This window comes from Leishmania braziliensis, chromosome 27, assembly GCF_000002845.2.
Source record: "Leishmania braziliensis MHOM/BR/75/M2904 complete genome, chromosome 27".
Taxonomy (NCBI): Eukaryota; Euglenozoa; class Kinetoplastea; order Trypanosomatida; family Trypanosomatidae; genus Leishmania; species Leishmania braziliensis.
The window spans coordinates 679,641-692,331 of record NC_009319.2 but is presented as its reverse complement, the minus strand read 5'-3'; the positions used below and the strand labels follow the sequence as shown (position 1 = coordinate 692,331).

The 12,691-nt window shown below is 57.5% G+C and overlaps 2 protein-coding genes across 2 annotated transcripts; both read right to left on the bottom strand.

The window, feature by feature from the left end:
- Positions 1–78: 78 nt before the first annotated feature.
- On the bottom strand, positions 79–3,930 carry LBRM_27_1780 (conserved hypothetical protein; the record flags this gene model as incomplete). Its single annotated transcript, XM_001565885.1, has 1 exon — positions 79–3,930. One exon carries the CDS (start codon positions 3,928–3,930, stop codon positions 79–81), a length of 3,852 nt encoding a protein of 1,283 aa, XP_001565935.1.
- A 4,756-nt stretch (positions 3,931–8,686) lies between these two features.
- LBRM_27_1770 (conserved hypothetical protein) lies at positions 8,687–11,758 on the bottom strand (the record flags this gene model as incomplete). Its single annotated transcript, XM_001565884.1, has 1 exon — positions 8,687–11,758. One exon carries the CDS (start codon positions 11,756–11,758, stop codon positions 8,687–8,689), a length of 3,072 nt encoding a protein of 1,023 aa, XP_001565934.1.
- Between the last annotated feature and the right edge of the window lie 933 nt (positions 11,759–12,691).

Sequence of the window (12,691 nt, the reverse complement as noted above, 5' to 3'; positions counted from 1 at the left end):
TGCAGCCTCGACAGATCCGCAATGGCGGAAATACAAGCGGGGCTCGAACCTCTCCGAGGGAGAGAGGCGCGAGCGCGCTCAGCGTGACGCCGAGGACACAGGCACACTCGACAGAGAAGTGCCTCGACTAGGTGGTGTTGAGTCTGAGGGGAGGCACCGAAGGAGGGCCGTTCTTCTGGGACGTGAGGGCGACGGGAGCTCGCCCCTGTCGCCACGGGCTGACACGGAAAAGCGCGTCTGCAGCAGCGATTCCACGACACCCCAGTGCTGTGCCCACTCCTCGCGTGCTGCGGCTTCGGCGGCGTCAAGTACGGGATCAGCCGTGTCCTTCGGCGGCTGCTGCCACCGCTGAAAATCGTGACTTGGGTCACCGGTAGCCTCCGCCGAGTCCTTGGCCGCGTTCTCGGAGTCACCCACAATGGGTGATCGCAGTTGCCGCAAGAGATGCAGCTGACGCGCCTTCCACGCATTCTGCGCCACGTAGTCCTCTGTCGGATATGTCGTTCTCAGTCGTGCAGCTCCAGATATGGCGGCGGGGTGAGTGTCCACCGCGCACGTCTCCGCCTGTGTGCCGACCTCCATCCGCGCTGTCGGATGGAACACTACGTGTGCTGTGCCTCTTTCATGGAAGGTTGGGGCTGCAGCGCTCGATCCTACCGCGTCGCAATTGTGCTCAGGTCCACCTTCCTGTCGATCTGGCGAGGAGGAGCGGCTGCTGCCCCTCGGTGTTCCTTTCCTCGGTGGGAGCACGGATGGGTTGTAGAGCTGCTCAAACGTCGGCACGCCAGAGGCCCAGCGCAGCGCGTGATGTCGACGTTCCTTCGTGAGACACATGTCTACCTCCAACGCTGTCAGCGCATCCTCGGATCTGCTGCTGCTCCCGTAGCTCTTGGTCGAGAAGGTCGGGCTCGATCTTCCACGACTCTGCCTCTCGTCCGCCGACTCCACGGATGTGGCCGCGTCAAAGTCGGCGACGCCTCCACTCGTTCTCGGCAGCGAGCCTGAGTGGCCTTCCGAGCGGGCATCTGTGGACTGCGGCATCGATGTATCCACATCGGCGTCCTCTGGCACGCTGTACACACTAGCGCCAGGAGAGTCACGAATGTAGGGCTTGTGATCTGCCAGCACACCGTTGTCTCCACACGCTGTATACCGTGTGGTGGAACCCTTCACACCAACGTACATGCGTCGTTGCTGTACCTGTAGTGCCTCTGCAGAACTGCTCATGTCAGTGGCAATATAGGAGGCCACGCTGATTGCAGAGTTGCCGTGCGCGCTACTGGTATCGTCTTCAATTTCGCTTCGGATGAGCGAGGAGGGTAGCAGGTCAACGAGTTCCTCCACCTCGGATGGGATCGAGTTCCCTTCGGAGATGACATCTGACGACAGTTCGGCTAATCGGTCTGCGAGTTCTTCCTCGATCTCGTCTAGCCCAACTTCCCTCAACATGCCAGACCGCGCGATCCACGCAGAGCGTACCACGGCGTCTGAGTTACTCGCTGCTTCGAAGGAGTCGCTAGCGTAAGAGAGGTCGCCGTCACTGTCAGGGCTCCGTGACACTTCGGTCGAGACGGTACCACTACTGGCCACCTCGCTGTGTCCGGAGGCCACATTCCAGCTGCCTACCTCCTCCTGGATGATGCTGTCCGAGACGGCAGTCCCGCTTTGATCACTGCTATACTGCATCTCTTCCTCCACTGCACTGGTGTCAGTTGAGGCGATGGCGTCGCTGACGCTGCTATTCATCTCGGTGAAGAGTACCTCCGATGTTGTATCATGATCGCTCGCCACCCTCGTTTTAAGCCGCGAAAACGAGGAATGCTGCCGCCGCGGCGCGCCTTTGCCATGCCCACTGCCACTGCAGCGGGGACCGCTCCCCTTACCTGCACCCTTAGAGATGCCCGCCACATGACGCAACATATTTCGCATGGACACCTCATCCGCGACTGTGGAACCGGAGAGCAGCTTGCTGCGCACCTTGGCGAGGGCCTTCGTTTCCTTCAGCAGTCGTGTTGTCTTTTGGCGAGTCTGCCACTGCACATCAATGAGCTTCAGGTGGCGAAGCAGGTGGTCGCGGAAGTGCTGAAGGTGGCGCACGTTGCGTAGCTGCCGGTGTAGGTCCTCGCGCCAAGCAGCTGATACAGTGCCCCTCGCTTCCTCTGCCGTTTCGCCAGGGTACTTCATTGCGCTAGAGGTCGAACTGGAGGTGCCTACTTTCGCCGGCTGCGAGGTGTGTTGTCTTTGCTGACCAGTGCCGTGGCTGGTCTCTCGAATGTAGCGGGATTGGAGCAGTCGAGCAGAGGCGGCCGAGACGCACCGACAGGCGTCAAGGAAAGCTCGCAGGACTTCAGCAAAGGGTGTTGCGCGTGCGTCGTCCGCCCCGGAGGGGCTGCTTCCCTCACCCCTGCCGCGGTGACCCCCCCTTGACGGATGTCCAGGAGTTACCCCTTCTACCTCTTCCGAGGCAGTGCTACGCGTGCGTGAGGATGACGTCGCTTCTTCCGTAGGAATCGAGCTACTCACAACAGGGCTTTTTGCACTGCTTATCGAGTCATCCACAACTCTACTCGAGACGTGCGAGTTAAACGTGTCCGTGCTGTACGTGCCATCTATCGACGCGGCTGCATCTGCGATGCTGTCACTGCTCTGAGTGGAGACTTTGTCTGCACCTTCTTCGCTCGCTTGATACACCTCGTCCCTAACCGTGGAGAGCTCCTGCGAGTAGTTCCCCTTCCCCTCCTCTTCTTCCCTTTCGATCTTTTTCGAAGATGCCGTGCACACTGTTGTCGCTGCGACAGAGGTGCCGACCGACGATGTCGAGATGCCTTGGCGGTCCACAGTGTCGTGTGGGGCTGAGACGTGCTTGGATCTTGCCACAACGTAGCGGATGATGGTGTACGGTGTTGGGGCCTCCTCGGGGCGGACGATTTCCACCCCAGCGACAGTCCTTTGCGCCTTCCCCGTGGGAGCGAGTGGGGCTCCTTTTTGTGCCTGTGGCGCCCTCGGCACATCAGGAGCGGCAGTGGCAGCCGGAGCGGCGCTGCCGCCGCTCGTTTCCCGAAGCTCGCGCGGTTTTGAGTACGTGTCGAGGATATCTCTGAGCAAGGAGCCCGTGGGAGACGCAGGGGGTGGGGGTGAGGCAGCGCTGCTTGTGGAGGGCGTTGCCGCACTGTTGTCACGGTGCGCCAACGGCACGGATGCAGGCGTCTCGCCGCAGTGCGCAGCTGGCATGGGAATAACGCGGACCAATGCTGACGTTTGGTCATGTACGGTCGATGCAGTGTCCACCATAGCCGGAGGGGAGCCGCCAGGCCACACGCGGGCCCAGATGGCGTCTTGACGCTCCGCAAGTGCCTGCACGAACGCTCGCGTGCGCCGCTCTGCTTGAAACGCTCGAACAGAGTGCTCGAGGACGTCGACGTGGCGAGACGCCGCCGTCAGACCGCGGTGCACCTTCACTTGTTCCCGAAATCGCCGCTCCACTTCTCGCACACGCATCGAGAAGGGTACTGTGTTAGCATCAGCACTTGGCCCAGTATCACACTCCTGGCGAACTGCATCGGGGTGTTGCACACGCGAACCTTTCGCGGCAAACGCGCCCCACTCCTGCTGCTCATCTTCAGTGTGCTGCAGCATGGGTGCTTGGCCGTAGTCAAATTCGCTGCTTTCCACGTCACAGAGCAGCCGCGCTGTGTGATTATTGGGGGCCATCTCCCACGCTCGAATTCTCTCGGAAACCGAAGGCGACGACACCGCAAGTGCTCCAGCGATCCCATCAAGTGGGCTGTTGCTTTGTCTCTTCACTGGGAGGACATCTCCCGCGGAAACTCTGGTCGCAGGAGTGCATTGACCAGGAAAGAGTATCTGAAAAAGTGTCGTTGTCTCCGCACCATTCAGTAGCGACAACGAGTACGGATCCGTGGCGCTCATCAGCGACCGGAAGCAACAACGCTGCACACTGTAAAGATCTCAAGTCTATGAGTGATTGTGTATGTGTGGTGTACACGCGTAGTAGGCCTCTACGGCGCAACGTGCGTGATTGCGTAAAACAACAACAAACAGGCAAAAAAAAAGGACTACGGTTCAGTCCTCACACCTGAGAGAGTGCGGGGTATCCGCAGATGGGGAATACGCCAAATTAATGGCGGCCTTGTCTGTTGGGAATCTACCCAGATGTCTGCACACCAGGAGCTACAATACACACACACACACATGAACGTTAACGTGTGTCTGTGAGCCTCTGCGAGCGGGGGATACGTTGATGGGGTCTTGACGTTTTCTGTGTCCACCGTGTCAGAACGTGGAAGCGCAAGGAGGCGTCTTCACAAGCTTAATGAGGAAAGCAGATGTGTCTTTTTCTACACGCATAGTCACACGCGCTTGAGTGCTCTCAAGCTGCCTATAAACCAGAATGAGAAGGGTAGCACACACGCGCACGCAGAAAAAAAAAAAGAAGAGGAAGCGAAGTGAGAGTGGGCAGTGCGGCCGTGAATAGAGCTGAACGATGTTAGCGGCTTTCTGCGCAGGAAGAGCTTCGTACCACACGTCAGCGAAAACACCGAGCGGGAAATCCCCAGATGCGCCGGGGTAAACGTCTTTACAGGTGGCACTAAAGGCGCGGAGAGATTACTACATCCATCGCGCTCGCACGTGCAGCAGCAGCAGCAGTAACAGCAAGCTTGCGCTGTTTCATTCATCGAGTTGACGCGCACGAGGTGGTGCATTGTGGGCACACGCACATGAGCAATTTCCAGGCTAGGCACCCACACAGCGGCGCTGCACGACAAGCCACACCAGCGTGTGTGTGTTCTCGAGGAAGGGAGCAGAGGGGAAAAGGCCAGAGAACGGAGTGAGAGGAAAGGGACAGCGTCAACCAAGGCCAGAGAAAGACAAACAAAAGAGAGATCGACCAGGGACAAGAATCAAGTGCGACGCTCCCAAGGATGCAATCACCAAACCCCCACAAAGAAAGAGCGAGTGGGAGAGGAGAAGGAGGGGGAGGGGGGGGAAGGAGAGAACAACGAGCCTGGAAGAAACAGAATGGGGCCACGGTAAAGCGCATACGAAGAAGAGCGGAGTTTACGGCGAGGGTATGGACGCAACGCAGAGAGAGGGAGAGAGCGAAAGAGCATTAGTTGAGCAGAACGCGGGAAAAAAGCTCGTTTCCGATCACTGAAGACACAACGCAGACTCCCGTAAGTAATGTACGGAAGAGAGAGAGAAAGAGCGAGAGAACGAATGCCTCGCAGACACATATACGGATGCGGTGAGTGTCACCACAAGGTGGGCTATAAGGTGGAGGAACAAGTGCGGTCCCCGTGTACGTGCCTGTAGGGATTGAGGGTGGTGGTGGTGGTGGCAGGTAGAGCGATGGCAAAGGCGAGATAGCCATGCTTTATCCGTCGCGCACGACACAGTCAACTTGTCAGATGCATGGAGAAGAACGCCACACCTGTGCTGCGCTCGAGGGCACCCTCTCTGTCCATCGCCCCTCCCCCCCCCCCACATCCAAGCCCATAGCAGTCTCTACTCCAGATGGCCGCTGAAGGAGAGACGAGGGGTCAAAAAGAGGAAAGACAAGACGGAGGTAAACATGCGCACCACACTGCAAGCGATTCAGTGCCCCTTCCTAGCACGCCTCAGATGTGCATGTGCGTTGAAGAACAACTACTGCGGGGGTAAGAGGAGGGGGACTAAGAGTTTCTTCTCATTCAGCACGCCCATTCTGCCGTGGACCATATGAGTGCACGCAGCTCAACCAAGTCAACCACAGGCCACATTGCGCGTGGTGCGCGGCAGCCGTAGACACACGCGGTGCAGCAACGCACCGACACCGTCATCCGAGCACGCCCTCCCCCCAGCCTCGAACTCCACCCACCCCGCGCTCCGCAGGCCACCCCACAGCCGCTCCTCCCACCACGCCGATCGCCACCTGGTGCATCCCTCGGGGTGGCACTCAGGCTCCCCACACTAGTACGTAGCGAGGGTCGGGCGAGACACGTTCGAGTCACGCCGACACGCTGCCCATCACATGGGTGGCACAGGGGGAGGAGGGGGGTTCACGGACGCGGGCCGCTGCGACGCAACGCCATCCAGGACCGGGCCGCCAACATCAGCAGCGATCCACCCCCGCTCTGACTTCCCTAATGTCGTCGGTATGCGACGCTGCCACCATCCGAAGCGGTTCGGCATTGGCAGGGATGAAGGAGGGCTGCCTGGCTTCCCCACACCGCAGAGTGGGGGAGGGGAGGATACTGACCCCTGAGACGCCACGCGCTGAGGCGTCCCCTGCCATCATGGCATGGATAAAGAGCGAAGAAGAAAATATGTGTGAAGTAATGAGAAAAGGCGTGACTTCCGCATGCGCTATACCATATAGAGACTCCAGGTGTGCGTGCTTCACGTGAGATGTGGGTGAGAGAAACACTCAGCGGGGAGGGAAAGAGAAGAGACAACGAGTTGGGTAGTAGTTGCGGACTGTGGAAGGAAGGCTCAGCGGACAAGGGAATGCGGGTCTTTCCATCCCATGCCCGTAAATCCCAGCACACTGCCGTGCGTGTTGTCATTCACAAATGTGTTAGCGACACAGGCATTTGTTGTCAGCGCGCAGCAACTTTCCATGAGAAGAAAGCAGGTGGCCCAGTCAAGCGGCAAAGCAGCGTCACTTGTCTTGTCTTTCGCGTTCTGCCGACTGCCTTCACTGAAAAGTACTATCACATAACTCGAGATGAATCTCTAGTGTGTGTCTCTCTCTCTCTCTCTCTGTGTGTGTGTGTGTGTTTAATGGTGGGGATCTCTTTTGGCTTTACTGCGCTCCTTCCGTTCACCACACGAAAGTGTGTCTACCGAGGAAACGAGAGCGGCACGGGGTGAAGCGAAAAGCAGAGCGAAACAACAACAAAAAAAAAAACGGTAGAGAGCGAGAGCGAGCGAGCGAGTGAGCGAGGGCGAAGGAGGCCAACAAGCGAGAAAGAGAGACGTTGGAGAGGGAAAAACAACACACACACACACACCCACACACAGACAGACAGAGAGAGAGGGAGAGAGAAGAATGACAAATGAAAAAACAAACAAACAAAAACAAACAAGCGTTCATTCAGAGAAGAGACGCGAAAGACACCGCCCACAGTGGGCAGCTAATAGAGGGCATGCAAACACAAGCGCACAGAGAGTCACAAGTCATCGCAGCTAACCAAGAATGAGCAACAGCAACCACCACCACCACAGCGAGGGAGTGCAGAGAAGAGATGGTGATGTTCCTCCTGCAGCTGATGTGAACGTGAACCAAGCCACATTCCTACACGTATATGTGCCTGCTTTTTCGTTGCGTATCGCTCGAGAGGTGACCCAAACAACGTCATGTCCCTCCCACCCCAACGAAACGAAAAGAGCAAGGGAGGTACGAGGTGTAATGGCGCTGGTGCGGCAGAGCCCAGCCCTAAACAAGGACGATGAGGAGCCGTCAGAGAACGTAATACAACGGAAGGAGGGGGAGGGAGGGATGAGAAAGAGCTCTTTGGGTCGATATCACCTACCACCAAACATATACACAGACGACAACTCCGTGTTGGTGTCAAGAGACCATTCGCATACATCAAGGACGGCAAACGCTAGCAGCAAGCAAGAAGCGAGGCACAACAACAGCAAAATAGAGGTGTGGGACAAGAGGAGGAGGGGCGTGCGTGGGTCGGTGTGTGCAGAGCGGGGTAGAAGGGGGGGGGGAGGAGGGGAGGTCTCCAATCAAGCAGAGAGTAAAAGCAACACGTCGCTCCCCCTGGCCAGCTGTTGTGCTCTTGGTGTGTGTCACACGCACCGAAAAGAGGGATTGTTAAGATGAATGGGAAGAAGACGAGCTCGAGCGTTGCGCTTGAAGGGCTCTCAGATGGCCATGGAGAGAGACACTCCGTCAGCTGCAGTACGAGGCATGCACATGGCGCTGGTGACTTGTTACACGGGCTGAGCAAATCAAAGCCAAAGTGGAAAAGAGCAAATCGAGAGAACGCGAGACGCACACGCGCCCACATGCAGACACGTGATGGATAAACTACCATCAACCAGGCGATCGACAGAGCAAAGAGGGAAAGGGAGAGAGGGGAGAGGAGGAAGAAGAAAAACGCCTGGTGCGGACGTAGGAAACACAGAAGGTGAGAAGCAACAAACGAAGACGACCCGACACAACGCGCGTACCACCACAAGGTCCCAGAAATATACACATATTCACACACCCCACCACTCGCAGAGAATCGCAGCCGGCGACGGGGACAAGGTTAAATGGGGGGCGACACCCCCACCCCTGATTCCTCTCCTCTCACGAATACGCAAGAGAACACGAGCGATAAGACAACAACAAAGGAAAACAGAGAAGGACCTTAGAGATGATCCCTCCACACGTCTGCCGTTGAATGACGTGCGTCGATCACAAGCAACTAAGTAGAGAGGCATATTTTCCTTTTTCTCAGCTCCTCGTCCTACCGCCAACAAGTCAGCGGGGATGCGCAGCCAATCGCAGCTCGCCCATGCCTCTGCTGCACCACACGGCTCTGTCAAGGAACCGGGCCGACCAGCTGTGTTGGGTGTCGTTCCGCCGCACTGCCATTCCACGGCAGGCAGCACAGGCCAGGCCCAGGATTGCGATCAGCATCACAGCTAGCACAGAGAGCACAGCGGGTGCGTGCGTATGTGTGTGTTATGCCGTCGACGCGAGGCGTGGTGAGCTGGTACGAATGCTACCCTGACCACACGTCTCGTCCGCACAGCGCCAGGCCAGACGTGTCCATCGACACCAAGTGCCCACGTGGCCGCATACCCGAGGGCAGGCTGTAGACTGCGTGTCTGTCTTCCCCACAGAGTGGGCACTGGGCCGGATACCACACGCGTTGGGGTGGCCAGCCGTCATCAGGGCTGCGTGCAACACGAACATAAAGTACAATGGCAAAATAGATGTCGATGCGCAAGGCGAATCAGGTACGAAGGGCCATGTGGACAGAGCGTGTTCACGCATGCACACTTGAGGCAAGGTTGAGGGGATCCATGTGCGTACGTTGTCTACAGTGAGTATGGCGGTTTGTAGGAGGGGTAGGCAGAGTTTACAGGCTGCTGCAGCGGTGGCACTGGATACGGGTACGCACTCATCTGCTGTGGGGGTGGTGGCTGCACCGACGGCATTGGAGCTGTACTGCTGAGTTGATCGTACGACGGCGGAGCAGGCGACTCCTGCTGAATAGACAGGGGAGGGTACTGATATGGCACGGACGGCGCCGGGGGTATTTGGTTGACTGTGCTGCGGGTACTGCTGCTGCTGTGGCGGCGGGTACTGCTGCTGTGGTAGCTGCTGAAGGGACGGCGGTGGGTACTGGTATGCGGGCTGCTGCTGCGTCTGTTGTTGCAGCGAGGCAATCTGCTGCTGCAGCATTTCTTGACGCCGCCGTGATTCGGCGATTTGGCTCTCCACGTCCTGCATCTGGCTCATCTTCGCCGCAATCTGCGCATCCAGACGACTCTGCACCTCCCGTGCCTGAAGCTCGCGACTCGTTGTGTAGGACTTGGCTTCTCTGAGAGTGGCCTCAATCTCGTCTATGGCCTTGGTGCCGTACTGCACAACGCAAGCAAAGTCCTTCTTGAGGTCTTGATAGATGGAGCAGGCGTTTTCGAGCCCGTTAGATACCTTCTGTATTTCCACAGCAAGAGGGTCAGTACTCTGCAAAGTGCCAATCTGCTCCATCAGCTCCTCGGCCTGGGGCACGAGTTCCCGCTCCTGCCGCACCTTCTCGTTCACCTTCTCGATCGCGTCCGAGATGTCCTTGGAAGCCTTCGTCAGTATCGCGTCACGCTGCGTTGACTCGACAGAGGAAATGCTGAAGACCAAGTCGTCGGACTCTAGCTTGTCTTGCAGGACCTTCTCTTCCTCTGCTTGCTCATTCTCGATGCGTGCCCTCGTCTCCACTAACTCCTTCAGCTTCTCCACTAGCGCCATGACCCTGCCTGACTGCTGGCGTGCCTCCTTGGTTTCCACAAACGGCATCAGCGCGTCCAAATCTGCAATCGGCCAATCCAGACGGGCGATGTTCCTTATGTGTTCCTCCATCATCATCTTCGCCTCGTTGAACGGCTTCACGAGCCACCGCTGCAGACCCTTCTCGTGCTCACTGATGGCCGCCGAGATGGTGCAGTAGTCCGGGGTCTGGTTGGAGACGGGGTGCACGGCACGCCACATCTTCTCTCCGTAAGCTTCCACATAGTGCCCATCTGTCTCCCTGTCCTTTTCCAGCTCCGCGCTCACTTCCTTCAGCTTGTTCTCGGCGGCCTGGTACAGTTCACTGCACGCACTCACGCTGCTCATGAGAATGTCGGTCACGCTGCAAGTTGCACCGCTCGGGGTCTTGTTCTCCTCGCGCAGCTTCAGAATGTTTGAGCGCAGCGGCTCCGGCACGCGGTTGCGGCCCTGGAACTCGCCGGACATGGCCTGTATGGCCGCCACTACCCCCAGTGTCTGTAGCTTTGTCTGTGTGCTCTTGCGCGTGTTGGCGGCGGCGGTGGTGCAGACATGAACGAGGTTGCGCTGCTTCTCGCGCCAGGCGCTCACTGTCTTCGCGATGTGCGCGGAAATGATTCCGAAAAAGGGGTCCTCTTCGCGTGTTGACACAAACCGCACAAAGCCTGGGTGCACCGTCGCGGTGCCGAGCGAGCGCGGCAGCCCCTCTGGCTGCGGAACATCTTTCGGGATGCGGGCAAAGTAGACAGACGCATTTGCCTTCTCGGCCTTCTCCTCGACTGTGTTGGCGCTGGTGACAATGCTGTTGACCCACACCGTCAGCGATTGCGTCGTCATGCGAGGCAGCTTCATTAGGTGCTCCTTTGCCTTTCGGTAGTGCGCGATGGCCTCACCCATCTCGCCCTCTTCCTCGCTCTTGATGCCGAGGTGAAGGTGTGCGCGCGCCTTGAAGATGCAGACGTTGGCTCCGAGGTGGGCCTCGACGTCCTTTGCGTTAGCCGCCCTCTTCTTCAGCCATACCGAGTTCTTGAAGGATGAGAGAACGTCCTCGTATTGCTTCGCCGCCTCCACCGTAATCTTGGACAGTACATCGTGCTTTCCCTTCATCGTCTCCTCCGCCTTGAGGTACCCGCAGTGGTGAGCCTGAGCGAGACACAGCCGAGTGAGCATTGCCAGCGAGTCTCGCTTCATGTCACCCTTGGTCAGCTGGTCTGGCGGCAGGCGGTCCAACATCGAGGTGACCATCTCGTAGTAACCGGCCGCGTTCTGAAAGTGCTTGTACGCACTCTTCACTTCCTCCATAGACCCTGTGTGGGCCTGCGTCACCGCCACGTACGCGTACGAGGCGGCTAGGTTGTACACGCAGCTCACCAGCTCCGAGTTTGAATTCGTACTCTCATACTTGGTTCCGTCATCGAAGCTGTCATACCAGACAAATTTTAGGTTTTTGCTCACGTGTCCGCTGTGTAGTGGCAGATGGGCCTGCGCTTGCGCCACCAGGCGGCAGTAGCGCAGCAGCGTGTGATTAATAAAACTTTCGTTCGGCGTCTGCTTCGAGTCAGAAAGGGTGCATGCCTTCACAATGGTGTTGTGGTACGCCGCCATAGACTTGATGGCGTCATCGACGGTGGTTGTATTGTTGCTCGCATGGTTCGTGGCGATGTAGCGCGAGCAAAGCGACCAGTCCGGGATGTCCTTCTCGCCGAGGCGGAATGGTAAGAAGATAAACCGATCCGGTGAGTGAGTGAGTGCCTCAGAGCCGGACATCGTGACGATTGAACAAGAACGAGGAGGAGGGCAGAACTTGGCGTGTAGGAGAAGAGAGAGAGAGAGAGCACACGTGAGATGGCAGGAGAGAGGTGGTAGACGATCAAACGCGACAAATCGCGTGGTGGAGAGGCGCTGAGGTCACCCAATGCGAGGTGAGGGAGGGAGAACAAAGAGTAAAAGCAAAATATACACACACGCAAACACACACACACACAAAAAGCGATGAAATACTCGGAAAGAAATTAGGGGTGGGGAAGCAACAATGAAAGAGTGAGTGTACGTGTGTGTGTGTGTGTGTGGGTTGGGCTGGGTTGGGGGGATGGTGAGCGAAAGTCCGTACACGCGGACGCAACTGCAACGATGAAAGCCGGTGGAAAAAGCGAAAAAGGGCACTGAAAGAATGACGTGGACCGGCAACAACTAACGACGACTTGGTTCCAAGAACAAAACGAAACGAGTGGGTAGGCGGTTTTAGATGCGCGTGTGTAAGCGTGTGGGCGCAGGCGACTACCTGAGTAGGGTTACCTACGGTGATGATGATGGAGGTCGACGACGGCACGAAAGGGCTAGAGAGACCGTGAGTCGAGGGGCGTAAAGCAAAGAAACAGAGTGGAGGATGTTAGAGAGAGAGAGCAAGCGAGTACGAAAAGAACCGCCTTAATACGCGACAAGAAGCCCTTGAGTCCGTGGAGAGAGTCGATTGTGTGCAATAGGCGTGGAGGCGGCATAAATTTCTTCTCCCAGTGCCAAGTCACGGTGCGTGCGCGGTAGCGATGAAACGTGACTGGATAGTCGCACAAGTAACGCGCGGACAAGGACAAACATACAGAAGCCCTCCTGACTGCCGTCAAGCGCAGTAGTGCTGCCTATCGGCTGATCTCATGGGTTGAGCAACGAGCTGAGCGACTCCCTCAAGTGTATCTCTTGATG